Source organism: Fringilla coelebs, assembly GCF_963513975.1.
Source record: "Fringilla coelebs genome assembly, chromosome: 5".
NCBI lineage: Eukaryota > Metazoa > Chordata > Aves > Passeriformes > Fringillidae > Fringilla > Fringilla coelebs.
In genome coordinates this window covers 12790517-12809808 of record NC_140033.1, presented here as the reverse complement: position 1 = coordinate 12809808, position 19292 = coordinate 12790517, and the positions used below count along the sequence as shown (strand labels likewise).

At 39.3% G+C, this 19292-nt stretch overlaps 1 protein-coding gene across 1 annotated transcript in view; it reads left to right on the top strand.

The window, feature by feature from the left end:
• Positions 1–19292, top strand: part of RELN (reelin) — a gene marked incomplete at its 5' end in the record, with an annotated part of 284100 nt that overhangs the window by 127685 nt on the left and 137123 nt on the right. The window contains 2 exons of the mRNA XM_084206102.1: positions 5168–5264; positions 8897–8948. Coding sequence (XP_084062228.1) covers positions 5168–5264; positions 8897–8948 — 149 coding nt within the window. The remainder of the gene's footprint in view (positions 1–5167; positions 5265–8896; positions 8949–19292) is intronic.

The window sequence follows — 19292 nt, the reverse complement described above, 5'->3', positions numbered from 1 at the left end:
GTTAATACATTCATTCTGACATTTGACTTCATTTTCCTTTTTATTAAGGACTGTCACAACTTTCCATCTGTGCAGATCTTTCATAGCTTAACCATCTTATGTAAAAATGCTGTAGTTTACAGAATTTTACAGATATTTTTATTTTGTACATGCTCATTTTAACAGGTTTAAAGTGTGCCTACAATTTTTGCTCCTCTTGCACCTTTTGTATCAGCCCTTTAAATGTTTTTCCTGGACTAGAGGCATTAAGGATACTATAACAAAAAAACCCTCTTTCTTTATGGGTATAGACAGATCAAGGACTCTTAATGGGTTGCAGAATAGCTGCCAAGGTAGATAGCTTTAGCAGCAGTGTGTTAAATGGACTTGAGTGGAAAAAAATGAGAAGAGGCATTATTTCCCTGCAGATGCCTCATAATTCACAGAGGACTTGTCTGTTGGGAGCCTCCATAATTTATTTATCCATTGCTCTCAACTTTAAATTCATCCTTGCTTATAGAAGTCTCAACAGAGACATTTCAGATTAAAAAAGCCGCCCAGTCTTCAGCTCCTTTTGTTCCCAAGATGTGGATTTGGTCCCCCTGGAATAAACTTCACCACCTTGCTTGGTGAGTCAGTGCACAGAGGTGGGTGCTAGGAGAGAGTCCAAAAACTCACCACAATCCTGAGACAGATTTGCCTGTAACAGCAGAAAGCCAGCATTTTCAGCAATGCTAGACAGAAGCGGAGCACAAATAAAAGAAAACCATAATGATGTATCTTGAGCTTTTCAGAACAAAGAATTTCTGCTGTAGCTCTCCCTCCAGTGAAGACCCACTTAGCAGCAGAAAGCTCATTCTCATTTGATTGTCTAGTGGGAGCAAAATCAGGAATTATTAACAGTTGTTGCCATCCACCCTAAAATTGCGTTTTTTCCCCTGGCAGCTGCTAAAATCCCATCTTTTCCACAACCAATTGCAGTGAGTGCTGGGGCATCATTTCCAGCCCTGCTCAGCCTGCTCTGTGTGGAGCAGCTGCCTGGTGTGTGCAGACCCCAGCAGGGCCGTGCCATGGGGCCACTTACACCCAGCACTCCAATCGTTTCTGCAGCCATTATTTGTGTACTGATGAAAAGAGAACTGCTTGCATTGTCCTCCAATCTTTTCTTCCCAAATCCTACATAACACTGGCTTGGAAGTGATTAATATTTTCCCACTCCTGCTTCCCCTTTTGGCATGTGCAGGTCTGGCAGAGATGTACCATCCAAGTGCTCCAGCTAAGCAGTTCATATCCTCTCTATGTGTCCAATTTCATGAGTCCCAGCAGAGCCTCTGTGTTGCTCCATAGCTGGGAGAGGCCTCACATCAAATCACTATTTTGCACAAGGGCACTGTATGATTTTAGAGTGACTGCCTGCTCTTTCAAATGCATTGTAGGACACATCCTTCCCAGTAGCCATCTGTTTCTTTGGAGGCTCAGAAACAGAGAAGGAGTGGCTGCAAGTGTTTTTGGAGCTGCAGAAGGAAGAGAAAAGAAAGGCTCTTTGTAAAAGAAAAGTCCCAGCATCACAGTTCCTTACCTAAATCAAAAATTTCGTGACTGAAAGACAACATGAGAAACTGCTAAAGTGGGAAAGGGACAGGGAGAGGGGAGGCAACAGGAGAGGACACATCCTTATGTGAACCTAGATGAAACAAAGAACAAAGAAGGAGGATTTCTCTGCTGGGAATGAAAGAATGGGAGCATTTTCTCATTGTTTTGGGAAACCACCCACTATGAGAATTATCTTGTATGGTGTGTTCAACTAATTTTATAATCTTTCCTTCCAGTGTCCAGTCATGTCACAATATGTTCATTCCCAAAGTCCCCAACCCATAGGCAAAAGCCTGCTTACTTAAGCAAAGATTTCTTCATTTCTTGGGTTTTATTTGCCACCAACCTTACAAAGATCTCTTGTCTTGTGAAAAAAATATGTTTCACACAATCCTAAATGTCCAATGTATTATGTATCTGGCATGTACCAGCTGTGGAAGTTAAGGTGGGTAAGTGATTCCCACACCATCATAAATGCAGCACCAATGTCCATGCTCAGCCAGCCACTGCTGACCTGCTGAACCAACCAGACATGTTTAGTACATTTGTCAATTAGAAAATTGAAATAATACAAGAGATTAGTGTCCATGAGACTTTCTGAAAACTGATAGGACGCTGTTAGGTCAGAAAGCTCAGCAACCATGGAAGTAACTGATTTCTTCAGTAGGGAAAGGGAATCTGCACCAGTACCACTTGCCAGGGAATGTCTGGATGAGTAGAGGTTCAGTATGTGTAGTATGAAGACTGTCTAGGTCATTGAGCATCTGTTCCTGTGACCATCTTGCCTCCATGTAATCTCATAAAAACTGCAGTAGAGAGCATAAAAAAAGCACTATATAAGAACTAAACTATGCTAAAGAAGAACAAATATTTTAAAAAATCTGTTTAATCCTATGATAAATGATCTCATGTTAGGAACTGCATAAATTAGTAAAGAATAAATGTTGGCATTAATGCATGTTCCTGTATAAAACAGTTTTAATAGCAGGACTGGAGAAAGCAGGGGATTCAGTACATTTAAAGGAGAAAGAGACAGTACAGAAGTGTATTGCTGGCTAAACTCTCCTTCCCAATTTGATGTCATGTTTCATCTCAGAGGCTATCAGCACACCAAGCAGCAGTCACTTACAGAAGGCACACTTGTCAAAGATGACATGAAGAATAGCTGAGCATGTAAAATCAATCAATAAGAAACAGAGATTCTCTTGGTCATCACTTCTTCATGGCATATGAGAAATGTACAGGTACAGTGATATTTCCAGTGGCAAAGAGGTTGAGGAAAGCTTTGTGACAGGAGAGAGAGGTCCTAAAGTGGTTTCCAAATTGCACTAAAACTGTGGGATTAAACTTCAGAAAGATTTATGTTTAAAAATCTCTTGACAGCTTGAGATGTTTATCTTCTTTATGGTTCAGACATCACAAAAGACATCAGTCAATATAATATCCACATACTCAGGTATTGTAGAGGGAAAAGAAATGACAAATAGGGATGAGGAAACAGCAGATGTTTCCCCTTCAGCAAAGTGAAGAACAATAGCAGAGAGAGGTGGGACTGTCTAAGCCAGAGATGAGAGAGATGGCAGGTCTGTGGAGAAGTCATCTCCATAAATGCGACACGTGTCAGCAGCGGCAGCGAGGACCAGCTGTGAAGAGAAAGCTGAAGTGATTTTAATGTGCTAAGATTTTAGACCAGGCAGGTGAGAAAGATAATGTAGAAAGCTGCACCCAGCCAGGGCAATTAATACTGTCTTCTGTTTGTATAAATAGAAGAGAAATTAACCTTCCTGTCTGCACCAGGAGAGGAGCAAATTGGATCGTTTCTAAACACGTAGTACTATGACGATGATCTGAGGAGCAGCAGATCAATTATCTTGCTCTTCATGCATTCTTGTCAAGCTAATGAGCAGTTTATTGTCAAAGGTAATGCACTTCAAAGACAGCACAAAGGTTTGAATCAGGATTACCAACAGCCATCCAATTTTGTAGGAGAGGAGTCATCCTGGAAAAGGCAACCGATGATGAAACTGCTGTATTAGCAGGACGGTGTTTCTGGATTTCCAGACAATATTTCATTGAGCACATTACAGAAGTAAAACACATTAATCACTTTTTATCTGTTGAAATATGAGAATTAGAGAATTAAAATATCCCTTGGATTATGTAGCCTGACCTTTCAGGAAGGACTAAGTGGTCCCTGCAAAGTATTCATGACAAAGTTTTCCTGCCATATCTGTCTCTTTGCACATATCAGGAGTCTAGGTAGATGCTCCACTATAAAATTCAAAAATGTAGGCACATACAAAGAATTTTTATAACAGCCAGATTCCTAAGAATCCCAGAAATTCTTCTAGTTCCTGTCCCTCTGCTCTTCAGTTGTCGGAACTTCAGGATCAAGTGAAATTTAGATAGCAGCAAAACATGTCCCCTGTGAACTCTGCTTCTGTGCTTTCTCTAAAAGTACCACTTTATTCACTCACATGCCTTTTATTGAGAAATAAATATTCTTGCCTTTTATTGAGAAATAAAATTATTTCCTGACTGTGACTTCTGTAAGAAAATATTAATTCACTGATGTTGATTTGAACTATACTACTTTATTAGAACCTTTTATTTTGCTGCTTAAATTCAAAATCCTAAATGCTATCAGTGTGAATTGCTGAATTACTTCACTGGCATGCTCATACAGAAAAAACAACTCAACCATTTTTATGTCTGACGTTTTTTCTGGAGTAAGTGTTTCCCTGGAGGTTTGATGTTTAAGTTGAGCTTTGGATGCCCAAAGGCAATGTTGGCCAGCACCATTGCAGGCAGCTTGTTGGGGACCAGGAGTTTATCCAACGTTTTTTGAAACTGTGGACCTCATGCCAAGATCTGATACCCTAATCCTAGAAGGTGGGGGAGGCAGCCCTTTCCCTACATTCTTCAGTCAGGCTGCCCACAAAGTCTTTCAGATTAAAATAAGAACTATCAAGACAGGTGTAATTATTTGTCTCTGCAGCACTTACCAGCCTCTCTGAGATTTTCTTCATAGTTTTTCCCCCAAAAGGTCAGTAGAGTAGCAACTCTGTTACTAGGAATATGGAGTATGACAAATACAAATAGAAGCAACAGCAAATGCCATGTTACACTGCAGCCTCAAGCCTGGCCTTTGGGGAAATAGCCCTGCAAGCAGGAGGGCTGATCCCAGCCTCTAGTCCTCAGCTGTTCTCTATGGTAACTCCGTGATGGCAGGTTTACTTATGGTAAATCAAATGTTCACAAGGGTTTTGTAAGAAGAGTAGCTTCAGGGTATATATATATGTAAGATTTCAACTTGGTTTCCCATGGTGAGATGCTTTGCATTCAATGAGCAGGGACACCCCACTGCAGAGAGGGGCAGCTTGCAGAGGGCAAACCCTGAATCACCAGAGCCTTTCACAAGAGGCAGCTCCAGTGGATCACACCTACAGCTGCCCCACCTTTGTGTTCAGCACCATGATTACAAACAGCCCAATCTGAGCACCAGGACTCAGCAGTCCGATTTCACAGTTTACACCGTCTCAAACATGCAGTCAGTCTCTGCTTCCCTTCTGAACACGGTGTGCTCTCCCTGCAGGTCTGAGTGCAGTAACTGCGAGGTTGGGGCACACTGCGGAGTGATAATGCACGGCAACGCCGCCACCTTCTGCGAGCCATACGGCCCCAGAGAGCTGGTAAGTGAAGGCTTCCCCCTCTGCCAGGGCTGGGGCTGCAGGCTGGGCAGGGTGTCAGCTGCAGGCATGTTGGTATTTGAATCAGGATTTCCAACAGCCAGAACGTTTGGTATTTAGCAGAGATGCTTTTGAAGAAGGTGATGGGTCCATAGAAGCACACCCAGAAACATCCCAGTGTTTTAAACAATAGATGCTAACCAAAGGTTACTGCAATAGTTGCAATAACCTTTGTCCCTTTGCAATGGATGTTCTCTTGATCCAGCATGTGTCCAAGTCATTTAAAGTATCTCTGAAATACTGAAAAGTCAAGGACATAGAACTGTGTTTTCAACTGGCATCATTCTCTTTTTATATCCAACAATTAAATAGAGACAGGGTTCATTTTTCTTTTATTATTTTATTGGTCTTGTCCTTTTTTTTCTTGTCCCTGTTGACAAATGCTAATTTGATTGTAAAACACCACTTGTGAACAATACATCCTACACACTTAAATGCAGCCTGGAGCAAGCACCTGCCAGTCTCAGGGAAGTGTGTATAACAGATTGAGTCATGATGAATGGGACAGAATTAATTTTGTTGGGGGATGGTTTGGTCATAAAATTGCTGTAAGAAACAAGTGCAATTTGCATTAACTTGAGGTCATCTGGGTGTGGAAAATGAATTGCAATACATAAAGCAATGCCCACATGCTGATGCTGAGCAGATAGCTGCAATGATGTACATATAAGGGGAGCTTTGGAAAGAACTGAAAAATTAGAAGGCCAGATCAAAGCCCATGTAATTCAGAATTAATTTTCATGTTTTCAACAGTCTTCTGAATGGAGGGAGAGGCTGATTAGAGCTATTTGAAGAGCAAACATGGAAGAGGGCCATAAAACTGAAGTGGTTTTGGCCAGGCATCTTCCCTTCATTTCAGACACTGACAATTCTTTTCACAGGGTTAATTTTACATCCTTAACTGGGAGCAGAATGACACAAATGCAATGTAGATATTGCTGATGTGGTGCATAAAAGTCATCCACACATATAAAACTAATTTAGAGATTTTACAGACAAAAAAAGGATTTCCCTTGCTCCAGCCAGCTCCAGCCAGGGAATCCTGTCAGAGATGTTAGATGGCCTCTGCTACTTTGCATCCTGTTTGAATGGGCTGTGCTTTGCTAACTGCCTTGAGAATGCCTGCATTGGTTTATGTCCTGCTCAAAAGGGAAGTCACCCCACTGGGGTATTTTTCCCATTTTTAAAATTCGTTTTTAGTCGCAGTACTGAGTATAGGTAACACTATTTGGAAAAAAAATCTATTTATGACATTTAACAAAACCAGGGTTCCAGCTCTGAGAGTTTTGAACTGTCATTCATTAGCTGTCTCCTCCCTGCTGATATGTAATTTAGACTATCCTTAGTAATCAGGAATTGGCTTCAAAATCCAGTCCTGGACTGCATTTGTCATATTGCTGTGGGGTAAAGTAGCACTACCACGGCATCAGGAATTTGGAAAACATTTGTTATGCTACCAAAGTGGTGTGATTAAATAATTATCTGAAAAAAATCATCATGCTTATAAACAGTTAGCAGCCTAAAAATGAAAGTATTTATAAATATTATGGCAGTGGTGCAGAAAAAATCAAACCCTTCTGCAGGAACATGCTAATGGCTTAACACCATGGATGAGCATAGGAGTGTTCAGGCCAGAGGTGTGATCTAGTTCTATTTTTGAGTTTGGACATACATTTAAATACCTACTGTCTTAGAACCAACATGTTTCTCATTCGTAGTTGTTTTGGCAATTTCAATACATACTTCTTTCTGTCACAAATTTTAATACCTGGTTCATTTCTCCACAATTTTTATCAGTCCTATTCTGGCCCTGCTTGAAATGGATCATGAAATCTCTGTTCCTGCTAATGGCTCCTGGTGCATGAATTACTGCTTTAAAATACTTAGTCAAGAAGAGTTGAATTTGCAAAATATTTTACATCAACAGCTCTAACAGCTGTTGATTTGCTACCTTGACCTCCTTCTTTCCTCCTGATTTCCAACAGCCACCTGTTACTGCAGGCAGAGGGTTTTTATTACCAACTGTCTCTGTCTGTGGGTGAGAATTTACTGCTGGCAAAATCCTGGAAAGGTGTACAGCATTAGAGATGTTGCAAGCAAAGGAAAATATCCACTAAAGGCTGCCTACCATACTCTCTGCAGGGTCTGAACTAAGCAGTCCTATGCAGAATTTTGCAAAAATTTTTAGTAAGCCTAGTGCTTTTTCCCAAAGCATTGCTGAAATGATTCACAGCACAGTCTAAATGTACATGAACGCCTCTTCTGTGATAACTGATATGTTTGATTTCTGGGTGATATGAGCTCATGAACCTCAATAAAGGTTTTGTTTTCACACTATAACTTGTGCAACGTAATTAATTAAATGAAAACTAATATAATAGGTGTTCTTAACTCAAATCAGAAAGTAATTTATTATTTGGCAGGGTAAGTGGGATACCTAATACTGAATGATCCTGGCAGAATGACTTAAATGGGAATGCAACTTTATTTTTAAAGTAAATGCATGCAAAAGCAGCTTTCCTATTCTTGCTTAAAAATTAAAATTATCTGTTAGAACGTGTAGTCTTTTTATCAGCTAATCCTCAATGCATTTCAGTGAACATGCCATTCCTTAATATTTATAAGAAATTCTTTTCTGTATGCAATATGTATGTAGAAAAGAAACAAATCACACCAAAAGCTCACACCAACTCATGCAGATCTCCATCCATTATTTTCAAAGATATCATTTAATGAATAGGTTGAGCTGACACTAGAAAAAGTCCAGTCCCTTTTGTTCTTGGATGCCTTCCTTGTAAAGTAGCAGTATTGTTAAATTCAGCTTTCAAAATAAATTGAAAACAAGTAGGTGTCCTTCACAACACACTAGGGCTTTTTATTTTATAGCATTTTCAGGAGAACCATTCTAATTTGAATGGAAACATTCAAAGAAGGGAGAAAGAGAGGCCTTAAAGGAGGTTGGTTTGGAGTACAGGGTGAGCTGCTGGTGTTTCTTTTTTCTGCCTCTCTCTGGGTAGAGGATATAGGGATGGATGTCAGCAGTGGGTAGATTCTGCTACAACACTACATACCATAGAGTATCACCAAGGGCTTTTTGTTTCCTTTGGTGTGGAAGATTTAAGTTCCATTGCTTCCTCTCAACAATTCATTATTTTAGGGTTAATAAATGTTAATTTTATTATTTATTTATGATCACTTTTAGTCCTTGTTCTGTGCTGGGAAAAGGGAGAATTGTTCCATATATACAGATTTGCACTAAGCTGACTATAAACCACAGAGACTTTTTCAGTCTTCTAAAGAGTAGTCAAGTGACCCTGCTGAACATAAATGTGGTTTTGTTTTGGTAGAAATTATTATGGTGAAAAAAATTCTGGCTTTGACGTATGATGAGCTTTCAATAACCAAAATGACATTTAAAAAATGTCCACTATTACTCAGTCTGAAAGGGCTGGTGATTAACAGTCCTATGCACTGGAGATGTGGGTGTCTAGAGATTTTCCATGCTTTAAGGAAAAACAAATGATGAATGTATTGTTTTGCTCATCTAACAAAAACATTTGCTTCTCTTCCCATAGACCACCACTGGCCTTAACACAACTACTGCATCTGTCCTTCAATTTTCCCTTGGTAAGTTTAGATTACCCTTTCACTCAAGAAAGTGCAAAAAGTCCTTTCTGTAAAGGAAAATGGCCCTAAGTTTGTGGTTAATATTAGACTCAACACAAGGGATTAAAAAAATCTTTTAAAAACTGCAGTGTATTTATTCATCTCCTGACAGGGAGCTACTGTTTTAAATTTTGGAAATGGAAAGCTGCAGTGGACACTCTGATAAGTCATATTTGAGTTCTGGCCTCTTCTCCTGTTTTATTGCCTGATGTTTAGCATTATAATTTCTTGCTCTTTCGTGGAAGTGTGATTATTGTTTCTAAAAAAAAAAAAAAGAGGTGTTTTGTTATTTAACCCCCTACTATATTCCAAGTTACACCAAGGTAGTGATGTTTTTAACACATTTTACAAGGAGAATAGGCAGGGCAGATAAAGACTAGATGCTATTAGGCCCATATTATCAACAGCATGGTTGTATGCTCTATTACTTAGAATGCTGTGAGTTATTGCACATTTCACTGTGCATTTGTGGCTATAAATTATGCTAGAGGCTGTGGCTGAGGGCAAATTTGGAACACACCTAATTTGTTAACTCATTTCTCAGTGTTCAAAATATGAAGGAAAAATGTTCTAGTGATATAAATGGTTCAGTAAAAAAGCAAACAGGAAATGTAGCCTGCTTTCTCTGTAGACCCCTGGATATGTGTTTCCAAATCATATTCCTATTTTTTAAAAAGTAATTCTCCAAACCTATCTCAGGAGATGTGTGATTAAACTCTGGAAATCTCAGTTGAAAATAAGAACAATCATGTAGCTTGGAAAACAGCTTGGGTTTTTTAATGGATTGGAAATCAAAATCCTAGAAGGCTCAGAAATACATCATTTAAATTTGTTTTTTACCTGAAGTTGTTCATTTGGGTATTGGAAGTCATCAGTACCTGCTTCTGACTGCAGTGTTAATATATCTAAGGACTGGTATCTATCCTTTATTTTGAATTACTGGTTTTAAAAAGCCAGAAAAAAATGTCTCCAATCCTCAACTGAATCCACGCATAAATATTGGGTACCTGAGATGAAAACCAGCCTGTTGCTGCCCTGCAGTTTTATTTAGACAGAGGAAGGGTAGCAGCTCACCTGATCCACTAGGACGTGTTGCTCACTGACAGAAGCATGAGGTGTGACTTCTATAAAGCTGCAAGTGTGCAATGATGGAGGAATCTCACTTTTCATGAAAATTTGCAAAAATCTATTTTGGATTATTCTTGCAGAGACCCAAGGTGGTTAACAGTGGGGCAAGGTGAGGGGGCTGGTAGCTGTGTGTTTGCTGCCACAGCCCAGTGCCTGGTGTCTGCTGCAGGTGAACTGCAGAACAGTGCAGGCTCCCAGAACTCTCAAAAAGAGACTTGATATTTCACTAGGAGCATTTGTGCCTATCAGATGGGAAGGTCAAATAAAAAAGGGGTAAGAAAAGGCTGAGCAGAAAATACTCTGTATGACAGGACTTTCATGAATATATCTTAAGAATGCCTGAACCCATACCAGTAGCAACCAGTAAAATCCTCAGTATGATGGAGCAGAGAGGGGTGGATGCACATCCAAGTAAACCAAATTTTAGCCTCCAGTTGAAAATGTATCATGTTTCCCCATGTGCCTGTGATGAGTTTGAAATACAATGCAGATTGGTTTTGTAACTGATAGAAGCCAGCAGGAGCCAGGGGACTGCTGCTGAGCTCAGCAATACTTGGCTTAAGAATCCAGTTTCCAGCTTATTCCCAAATGTCCGATTTAATCATAACCCTATTTAGGGATTGATCCAAGGGAATTGCTTTTTGTTTTAAAGAATGTTTACCACTTTCTGTCAGCCATGGAATAGCTTAAGCTGTAGTCTTTTGGGGGTGTCTTTATGTTAAATTTGACACATGGCTTTGGCCTTATTAAAGAGTGCACATTTTAATTTCTCTTGCCACTAATTATCAGATGGAATTTTGTATTTGCAGTTATATAGGCAGTAGAGAACTAGGAAATGAAGCTAAAAATTCTGAAGCTAAATTCTGGTTTCACCATGAATTCCAGATCCTTTTAAACTCTGTGGTCAGGGAGGGTAACAGACTAGTGAATTTTTCATTAGTTGATATTCTGTGTGGTTTCCTTCATGCATCATATATTTGGTAGTTTTGCTCTTTAAAGGCCAAGGCAGTTGGAAAGGTGAGATTAAGGAGAAGGCTTAATTAGGATGAAAAGGTAATTGGTAAGGCATTTTCAGCACACAGGACAACATTAATGTGCAGTATCCTTTTTGAATAAGAGGAATTTGCCAGTCATGCAGCATCCACTCAGAGCTGGTCCAGGGCTGGGGTGATATTTACACTCATGCACTCTGTGCCCAAGTGTGCAGAAAATTATGATTACTGCAACTGTCTTAATCACCTATCACTGCATTTCTCCAAGAACCAACACTGGCACATCCAGCAGTTTCCTTAATGTTCAGTGGGGCTGTTAATTGAGATATTTAAAGCAATGCCTTTGGGCTATCTCAGGCCAGAACATCTGATTCAACAGCTTGGGAATTGCAGGATATGGCACAAAAGCCTCTGGACTCAGCTGCCACACAACATTACTCAGATTCATTAGCTGAAATATTCTCTGTCTCCAAATTTGAGCCTTTTCCCCTCAGCTGCATCCCTGGGCTTCACCAGGGTTGAACTTGCTCTGTCATTCACTGTGGTGGAAGGAGACTCTTTGCACTGAGAGATTAGCAACTGGGCTAAATACAGGCAGAAAGCAACACCAAATCCCATGGGAAGGAGAGGAAAGGCTTTCAGGAAGCAATGGCGAGGTGTGAGGTGTGCAGGTTCTGTGCTGAGCTCGTTCCTTGGGTGCTGTCCTCAGGAGGTGCTCTGGAGGCAGTGTGGGCTCTGCGTGGGCAGGGGCAGGTGATTCCCACCCTTCCCTCCTCTGCAGGGCCTCTGCTGCAGCTGGGGATGCTGGGATGAGCATCAACACCCAGCCTGGCCTCCAGGGCAGGTGCTCCTTGGAGCCACGTGGGAAACAATGTGAAAATTGTTAATGGAAAATAATGCCTTGAAAAACTTTGTTCCGTGGCTCTCTCCTTGTGTCTTAGTATTACAAGATTATTTCTGGCTGTTTAACAGTATTTGAAAATGACAATAACTTGATAGGGAAACCTCCCACTTTTCAGTTTTGCTATGAAAATTCCTCCACATTCCTCTGAAAACAGGATGATTTTGTCAGTATCATAGACTGGATAAATACATAATGCTTGTAAAGCACAGTCCTACTTTAAAATTGCTTTCCCTTCAACCTTCATGCCACTGTCACAAAGATGCTCTGTCATTACTATAGCAAATTAGCAACTCTTCTTCCCCCCTAATTTTCTAAAAAAAATCTAACCTTCCTACTATTTTACATTAAACCAAAATAGGTTTCTGGGGGAAAGGGTTTTTTTATCTTCTGAGAAGGAACACACCTTCAAATATAACAAACATTTGGCAGTTCAGCTCTTTCTCGAGGATCAAGCCATTAGTCTTTCAAACAAAGAAGTAGACACAGGTTCAAAAGCTTTTTGCTTTATTTGGAGATAAAGCTTGGACTTGGCCTCTCCCTTCCAAATATTATCACAACAAACTTTTGCAAAAACTGGGTTCCCTAATTTATCAGGATTTACTTTGAGTCAACCATTAATCCTTATTTTCTGTCTCCTTCAAAACTACCTTTGTATGGCAAATACATCACCTGCAGTATTTAAAAGCTGTTTGTAATCATAAACCATCTTTCCCTAATTGATTATGAGTGACCTGAGTTATGGTCACTTCATATGTGTAATATTGGTGTGCACACTAATCTTGACAAATGGAATCTCTTACAAGAATCTTAATATGATGCAAAGTATTTTTCCTGCAATAAATGAAATAATAAAACCTGTCCCTACACTTTTGGTGGACCCTGAGAATACCACAGAGCTGGCTGCTCTCTGAGAGCATTATTTGCTGTTAACATGAAAGACTTGGAGGTGCATGGGCACCGGTGATCTTCAGTGTCTGAAGGCTGCCAGGCCTTGGCAATGGAAATTCTTTAGGCATCCTGGCTGCATGGATCCTATGCTTAATGCCTTGGCTATTGCTAAAGAAAAGATTTGACATGAATCAAATCTAGCACATCAACCTTCAGTAAAAACAGTTTTCAGTGAGGTTTTAATATCAGGCTTTAATCTGTGAGAGTGCTTTGTGATTTTGCCAGATGGACTCTGTCCTCTCAGGCAAATCCCAGTAGATCTATTCCAGAAGATGGGTCGCTTATGTTGTGATTTGCTCACTGGTCTGGAACCACAAACATTTGGACCTTACTTGTAGATTAAGAATATCCCTTTTCTCCCTCTGCTTGTGGGATAGAATAGAGTAGAACCATTTCAGTTGGAAGGGACTGACAATGATCAGCCACCCAACTATTTCAGGGCTGACCAAGAGTTGCAGTTTGTTGTTAGCTTCTTTAACATCATCCAGTCACTTCTCTGCCATCTATTGCCCCTTCCATTGTTCCAAATTATTTGACCAAGTTAATTGTTGATTAAGCATTTGACAAGTATTCCATAGAGGGTTCCACAAGTATTAAATTAATCTATTACAATCACTAACAATACCTGCCAGCAATTTATCAATGTCCCTTAATATCTTTCTAATGGAACCCTATAGTAAGGGTAAATGTGTATGTGTTTAATATGGTTAACATATTATTTAGAAATATTGCTATTGGTATTCAACTATTCAGGACTTCTTGGTAATTCAGGGTGCAGAGATGTTGCTAGGGGTGATCTTCATTCTATAGCACCCACTTTTTCCCCATTTTCTATCTTCCTCCAAAGGAAATAAAATGCCAAACTCTCTGCTGTTGCATACATAAATATTTCATTGGCAATCTTACAGTATAATCACTTTAACCAGTAACAGAAGTAATAATTTCTCCAATCTTGTTCAACACACTTTCTACTCTTGCAACTTTATTTTCTGGTTGAGTAATCACCTCTGTCTTCACTTCAAATTTCCTGAGCTTTTAAAACCCATCAGACCATCAGTTGTACTTAACTACAGAGTAATTGTATTACCTGTGGTGCCTTTACATTTATACTGTCATGTTTTTTAAGTGGTGAGAAGTGTGTGCAATGCACATTTCTATGTGGCTTAGTTTATTTACAGACTGTTTTTAATGCTGCTGATTTCACAGTCCTCTGTGACTGTAATTCAGAAAACCATTTAAAATCTGCTATTGATTGGTTTTAAATAGTTTATCAGTAAGGGTCACTGATTTGGAAGCAGATCTTTGACATAATGATTCCAAAAGGAGTTTCATGTCATGTCCTGCTTCACCCTAAGACATCAGGTTAGTGAATCATTAGCAGCAGACTTTATTTCTTTCCCTGAATTACCAGGGTCACTAGGATCTATGTGAAAGCTGTTTTACTTAGAAAAATCCATGGTCTAATGGTCTTGGTGATGGTTATTGAAGACAAAGCATGGATAGTGCTCATCACCTTTACAATGTAAAATGCAATTTTTTTTCAGGCTTATTTATTCCACTTATCATTTGTAGTGGCAATTTGCCTTTGTTACCAGTGTAGTCTTGCAGAATTAAACTATAAAATTTATTTTATTATGTAGATAATGGAAATACTATTTTACCTTGATGTGTGCTCAATCTACAGATTATCATTATTACTGTTATTATTATTATTATATCATCAGCATCATCATTAGAATTGTTGAATGTGCCCTTTGGATTAGTCCTTACCTGATAGGATTCTGTGCTTTAGAACTCACATTTACTTCTCTATTAACCTCAGCAAATAGAAGATCATGATGAACAAAAAATAATCTCACAAAAATAAATAGTGCAGCTGATTCACTGAGCTCCATGCATTTCTGTGGAGCAAACAGCATTTTTCTCACTGCTAGGGCTGTCCCCTAGAGCAGCATCTGGAGGACTCTGCAGAGATGTACAGGGGATGATGATCCCTTCTGCTTCCCACCAGAAATACCCCAATTCCACTCTGGCTCAGCCATGAGAACAATGATGATTACATTTGGCCCCATGTAATAATCTGGAGACATTTATCATTTATGTTCTTATCATGTTTTAATTCAGATCTGGTGGCAGCTGTCATATTGACAGTAGTGTTTTTATGCTGTTTATCCTCTGCTTGAATTCAGACCACTTGATACAACATTTCCAAACATGTTTTGGTATACAGGTCTTAGCTTTGGCTGAAAGGAACCACTGCTGATCATTTTCTCTTAATTTCCATTTTTGTTTAGTCAGTTTTATAATTAGCAGAAGCTATTGGATGACTGACAAATGCTGCAGTAGCATTTTGTGGGACAGCCTCAGCATAACTGCTAGAGATTTCCTTCAGATTTCCTTGGAAAATTTACTCACACATCTCTAGAGAAATACCACAGTGAAAAATAAATCCCTTCTGAATTTAGCATGGAGGAGCACTTGACCGTGTAAATTCATCACTCCTGTTAGCTGAACACCAAAAACCTCACAGAGGAAGATGTTTTGGGTATGTTGAGCCACCTCCCTTGTGTTAGTCAGCTGCATGGATGATTTCCCTCAGTCACACAAATGTTTTCTCCAGTGCCTTCCAGGTTTCCTGTGCAGGCATGGCACATCCACTCAGCTGTGTGCATAGTGGTACCAGCAGGGAGGGGCAGTTCTGGTGGCCACAGATCCATTGTTACTAGAGTTAGATTCTGTCCCTTCTAAGCAGCAAGAGCACAGCATTAAAAATATTTGAACCCTCAGGTTGTTTTGTCCTAATTTCTTTCCTATACATTTGGGAAAAGCTTGAGAATTTAACATAACATAACCAAAATTGGTGTCATTCACCATTCTGCATTTCTTCTGCTTGCTTCATTTTCCATTCCCTCCCAATAAAACAATGTGGGGGTTTTTTTGTTGTTTGTTTGTTTCTTTGTTTAGTTTTTTGCTTGGCTACACAAATTGCCATTTGCTACTGTCTGACATGAAACCTACTAATTTCCCTTTTCTGGTGGGAAAGTGGTTTGTGTTGGTGCATAGGTTATACATTACATCTGATGGGAAAGAATAAGACAGGTAAGTAATATCATCAAGTACTCTTCACACAGCATGTGGAAATGTTAGGTGGTGTTTATTTATTTCACTGAGTTTTACAAGAGGGGCTGCCTAGGTAATATCTAGATTGAAACCAGGGTTTAAAGTTGATGCTGTATTTGAAAGACATTTTAATGGCCTTGGGGCAAAATGATTTGTGTTGTTTTGGCTGGCCCAAGGTTACAATGAAATATTGTCTTTATTACTTCTGTACCAGGGTTTCTCAGCCACTGTTGGGAATTAAAATGTGAGTGTTAAAGATTTACTACATGGAGAAAAGCAGAAAAGATAAAGAGCCTCAGGATTCAGATCCAGGGCAGGTGGCTGTGCCACCACCTTGCAGTCAAACGTGGGCTATTATGGAATTGGTCACTGCAAATAATAAATGCTGGATTACAGACAGACTCATCTTAATCCTGCTCATATCATTGTGCAGGGATAACACTTTTGTGTGATTAAAAAGGTCCATTTTTGAATTAAACAACAAAGCATCTGTAGTTCCTGGGGTGGGGGTGGGAGGGACTGAGAAGCCCCCAGCTCAGCAAAACAGTCCTGGCTGTTCCTCCAGTGGGTGAAGGACTGAAAAGTAAAAGCAGATAAAAATAGAAAAGCCCATCAGGAATTACAAAAACCAATTTTTACCGAGCTAATTATTATCTACCTGCATAGGTAAAGGGAGGCATTTAAAGGCATTTAAAGGCAGGCAATCAGTTTTACTGGTTTTCAGAAAAGAGAGACACCTCAGCACAGAACTGGCTTGAGAAAAATTATTTCCCAGGTTTTCTTGGTGCCAGAGAGTTTCCCTAAAGCAGCCAAGGAAAGGACTTTCATATCTGTATATTCAAGGTAGCTTCTTTTACACAGCAGTTCTTGAGACCAATGTGTGTTTTCTACTGCCTCTAGACTGGTCTGGCTGCAGGGATCTAAATAAAACTTCATGTGTTTTCCTGCAGTACTTTAATACCTTTACCAGCACCTTATGGTGCTCATTTTCTTGATAAAAGACCTTCAGAGCTGCCTGCTAAACAAAGTTACACAAAGCATCTCTTTCTATTTACTGATATGAGTTAGTTACTACTAAGCTGCTCTCACATGGTATCATTTACATTTTGCCAGCTTCATTGAGAGGTCACCCTCTCACTCAGGGGACCTCCATGTAATGTGGCATTAACTGTTTAAGGCCAATAATGTTGAAGGCAGAATGTGGGTGCCCCAGTAGAAAATGCTCCCTTAACACAGGGGTTACTATTTTGTCAGACATCCAAGAGCATCTGCTAGTATTTTGGGAGCATTAATGATGCTTCATTAATGACTGTTTCAGTTGCTACAGTCTCTGGGTGTCCATTTCAGCCAGGTCTGAGCAAGTTTGCTCACTTTGCCTTCAACAAGGTGTTTTGTTACACGAGGTTGGTGCACTTAAAAGCATGGTTAAATTTAGCATCATGTAATTATTTCTTTAGCAACAGCCTTATTATCCAAGCACATACCTGCTGGCTGTATCTCAGAAAGAACCACTATAAATAGCTTTGCATCAGAATAAATTGGACACTGGCATGAGGGAAATACAGCTTTCTGTTTGGCTTATTTTTCTCTCCTTAATGTTCTCAGCACAAAAAGCAATATGAATTGTGATCTGAGCTTGTTCATTAAAAGAGAACAAATTTGTGTGAGTGCAGGAAGCACATCAGATCTTTGAATATAAATAGACTAAGAGGAAGTTGAACCAGATAAGTATTTCCTCAGACTTCTCATCTACAGGAAATTAGCTGCATTAATTCATGAAAAGTACATTTGCTGTTATTGGGAATCCTGGCAGGAGGTGGATGGGAAGGGACCCGTGGGTGATCACCTGCTCCAACCAGGATCTCATACTGGGCAAGGACAGCCTGCTCAGAGCCCCATCCTCCTAGGGTTTAGCCTCAGATTACCTTTTAGGACTTCATTTAGGAAGCTATTCTGATTGATTTTATCAAGTGTATTTACTAATTATTCTTCTCCTCATCTTTTACAATTTTACAGTGGTGGCTTTTACACTGCTCGCCAACCCTTTAGCTTTATTTAGATGTAAATAACTACCCAGCATTTCTGAAATTGAACAACAGCCTAAATCTGCTAGTGGAACAAAAATTAGCTGCTCTCAGAAACCTGCAAGTAATAAATAGCTGAGACTTTAAATTACAAAATTTGTAATTCTCACTAATGCTAAAGTAGATCTGATTTTTATGAAAGACAAACACCATTTGTATTTTTTTTCCTAGTGCCAGATATTTGTTTCAGATTATTTATCAGAAAACATACAAGAGTACAGGCAGTCAAAATCCTTTTCCCACAAGGGAAAGAAAAGCAGCCAGCAATAAAAATATTTGTTTCCATGAACAGATAGATGATGATTACAAAATACAATGCAGTTCTTACAGTTTTTAATTTGAATATTTTTTACACTCAAAATACCTCTTTGTATTCTGAATTCACTCTACAAATAAGGAAAAGCTGTCTAAAAAGTCTAAAGATCTAAAATGTCATAGTTAAAAATCACATTCGTAACTAAATTCAAAGTTGTGACTTCAAAGAAAAATAAAAATGCTCTTGTGACCTTCTCTTGAGAAAATTTTCAGAAACAGAATGGAATGAACAGTGCATTGCATATTTTTGTATCAGTGCATCTCGTATATCAGCACTAAATATTCTGTATTTTAAAATGGTTTAAACCATCTTCTTCTTGATCAAAAGCCAGTATGAACATACACTTAAAAAATATCAGAACCCATGGACCATTCATTATACCTTACTGTACGGTTCATTACTTTGGAAAAAACTATTAGCAAGCCAGCCAGATTTGACCACTAGTCATTTACATTGTCCAGTTTGGCTTAATTCAAGTGATATCACAAAATTATAATTCTTAGCAAACACTAATCATTACTCATCCCATTATAAAAATTAATCAATTAATCTTGTAGCATTAGACATAAGGGATCCTTCCCAGTGCCCTTTTGTTTTTCAGACTGCATTCAGGACACAATTTGAACCCTTCTGCACAATTTTTGTGTGCATCTTTCTTATGCAGTTCCCATTAGACTGATTCTCCTTAAAGCCAGCATTAGACATCTCATCTGCTTATGCATGGAAGCACTCACAGGAGCTATCAAGGAGTTGTCAAGAGGCAGAGGACATCACACTCTATAAGGAGCAAAATTTTGCTTCCCTTGCAGATGG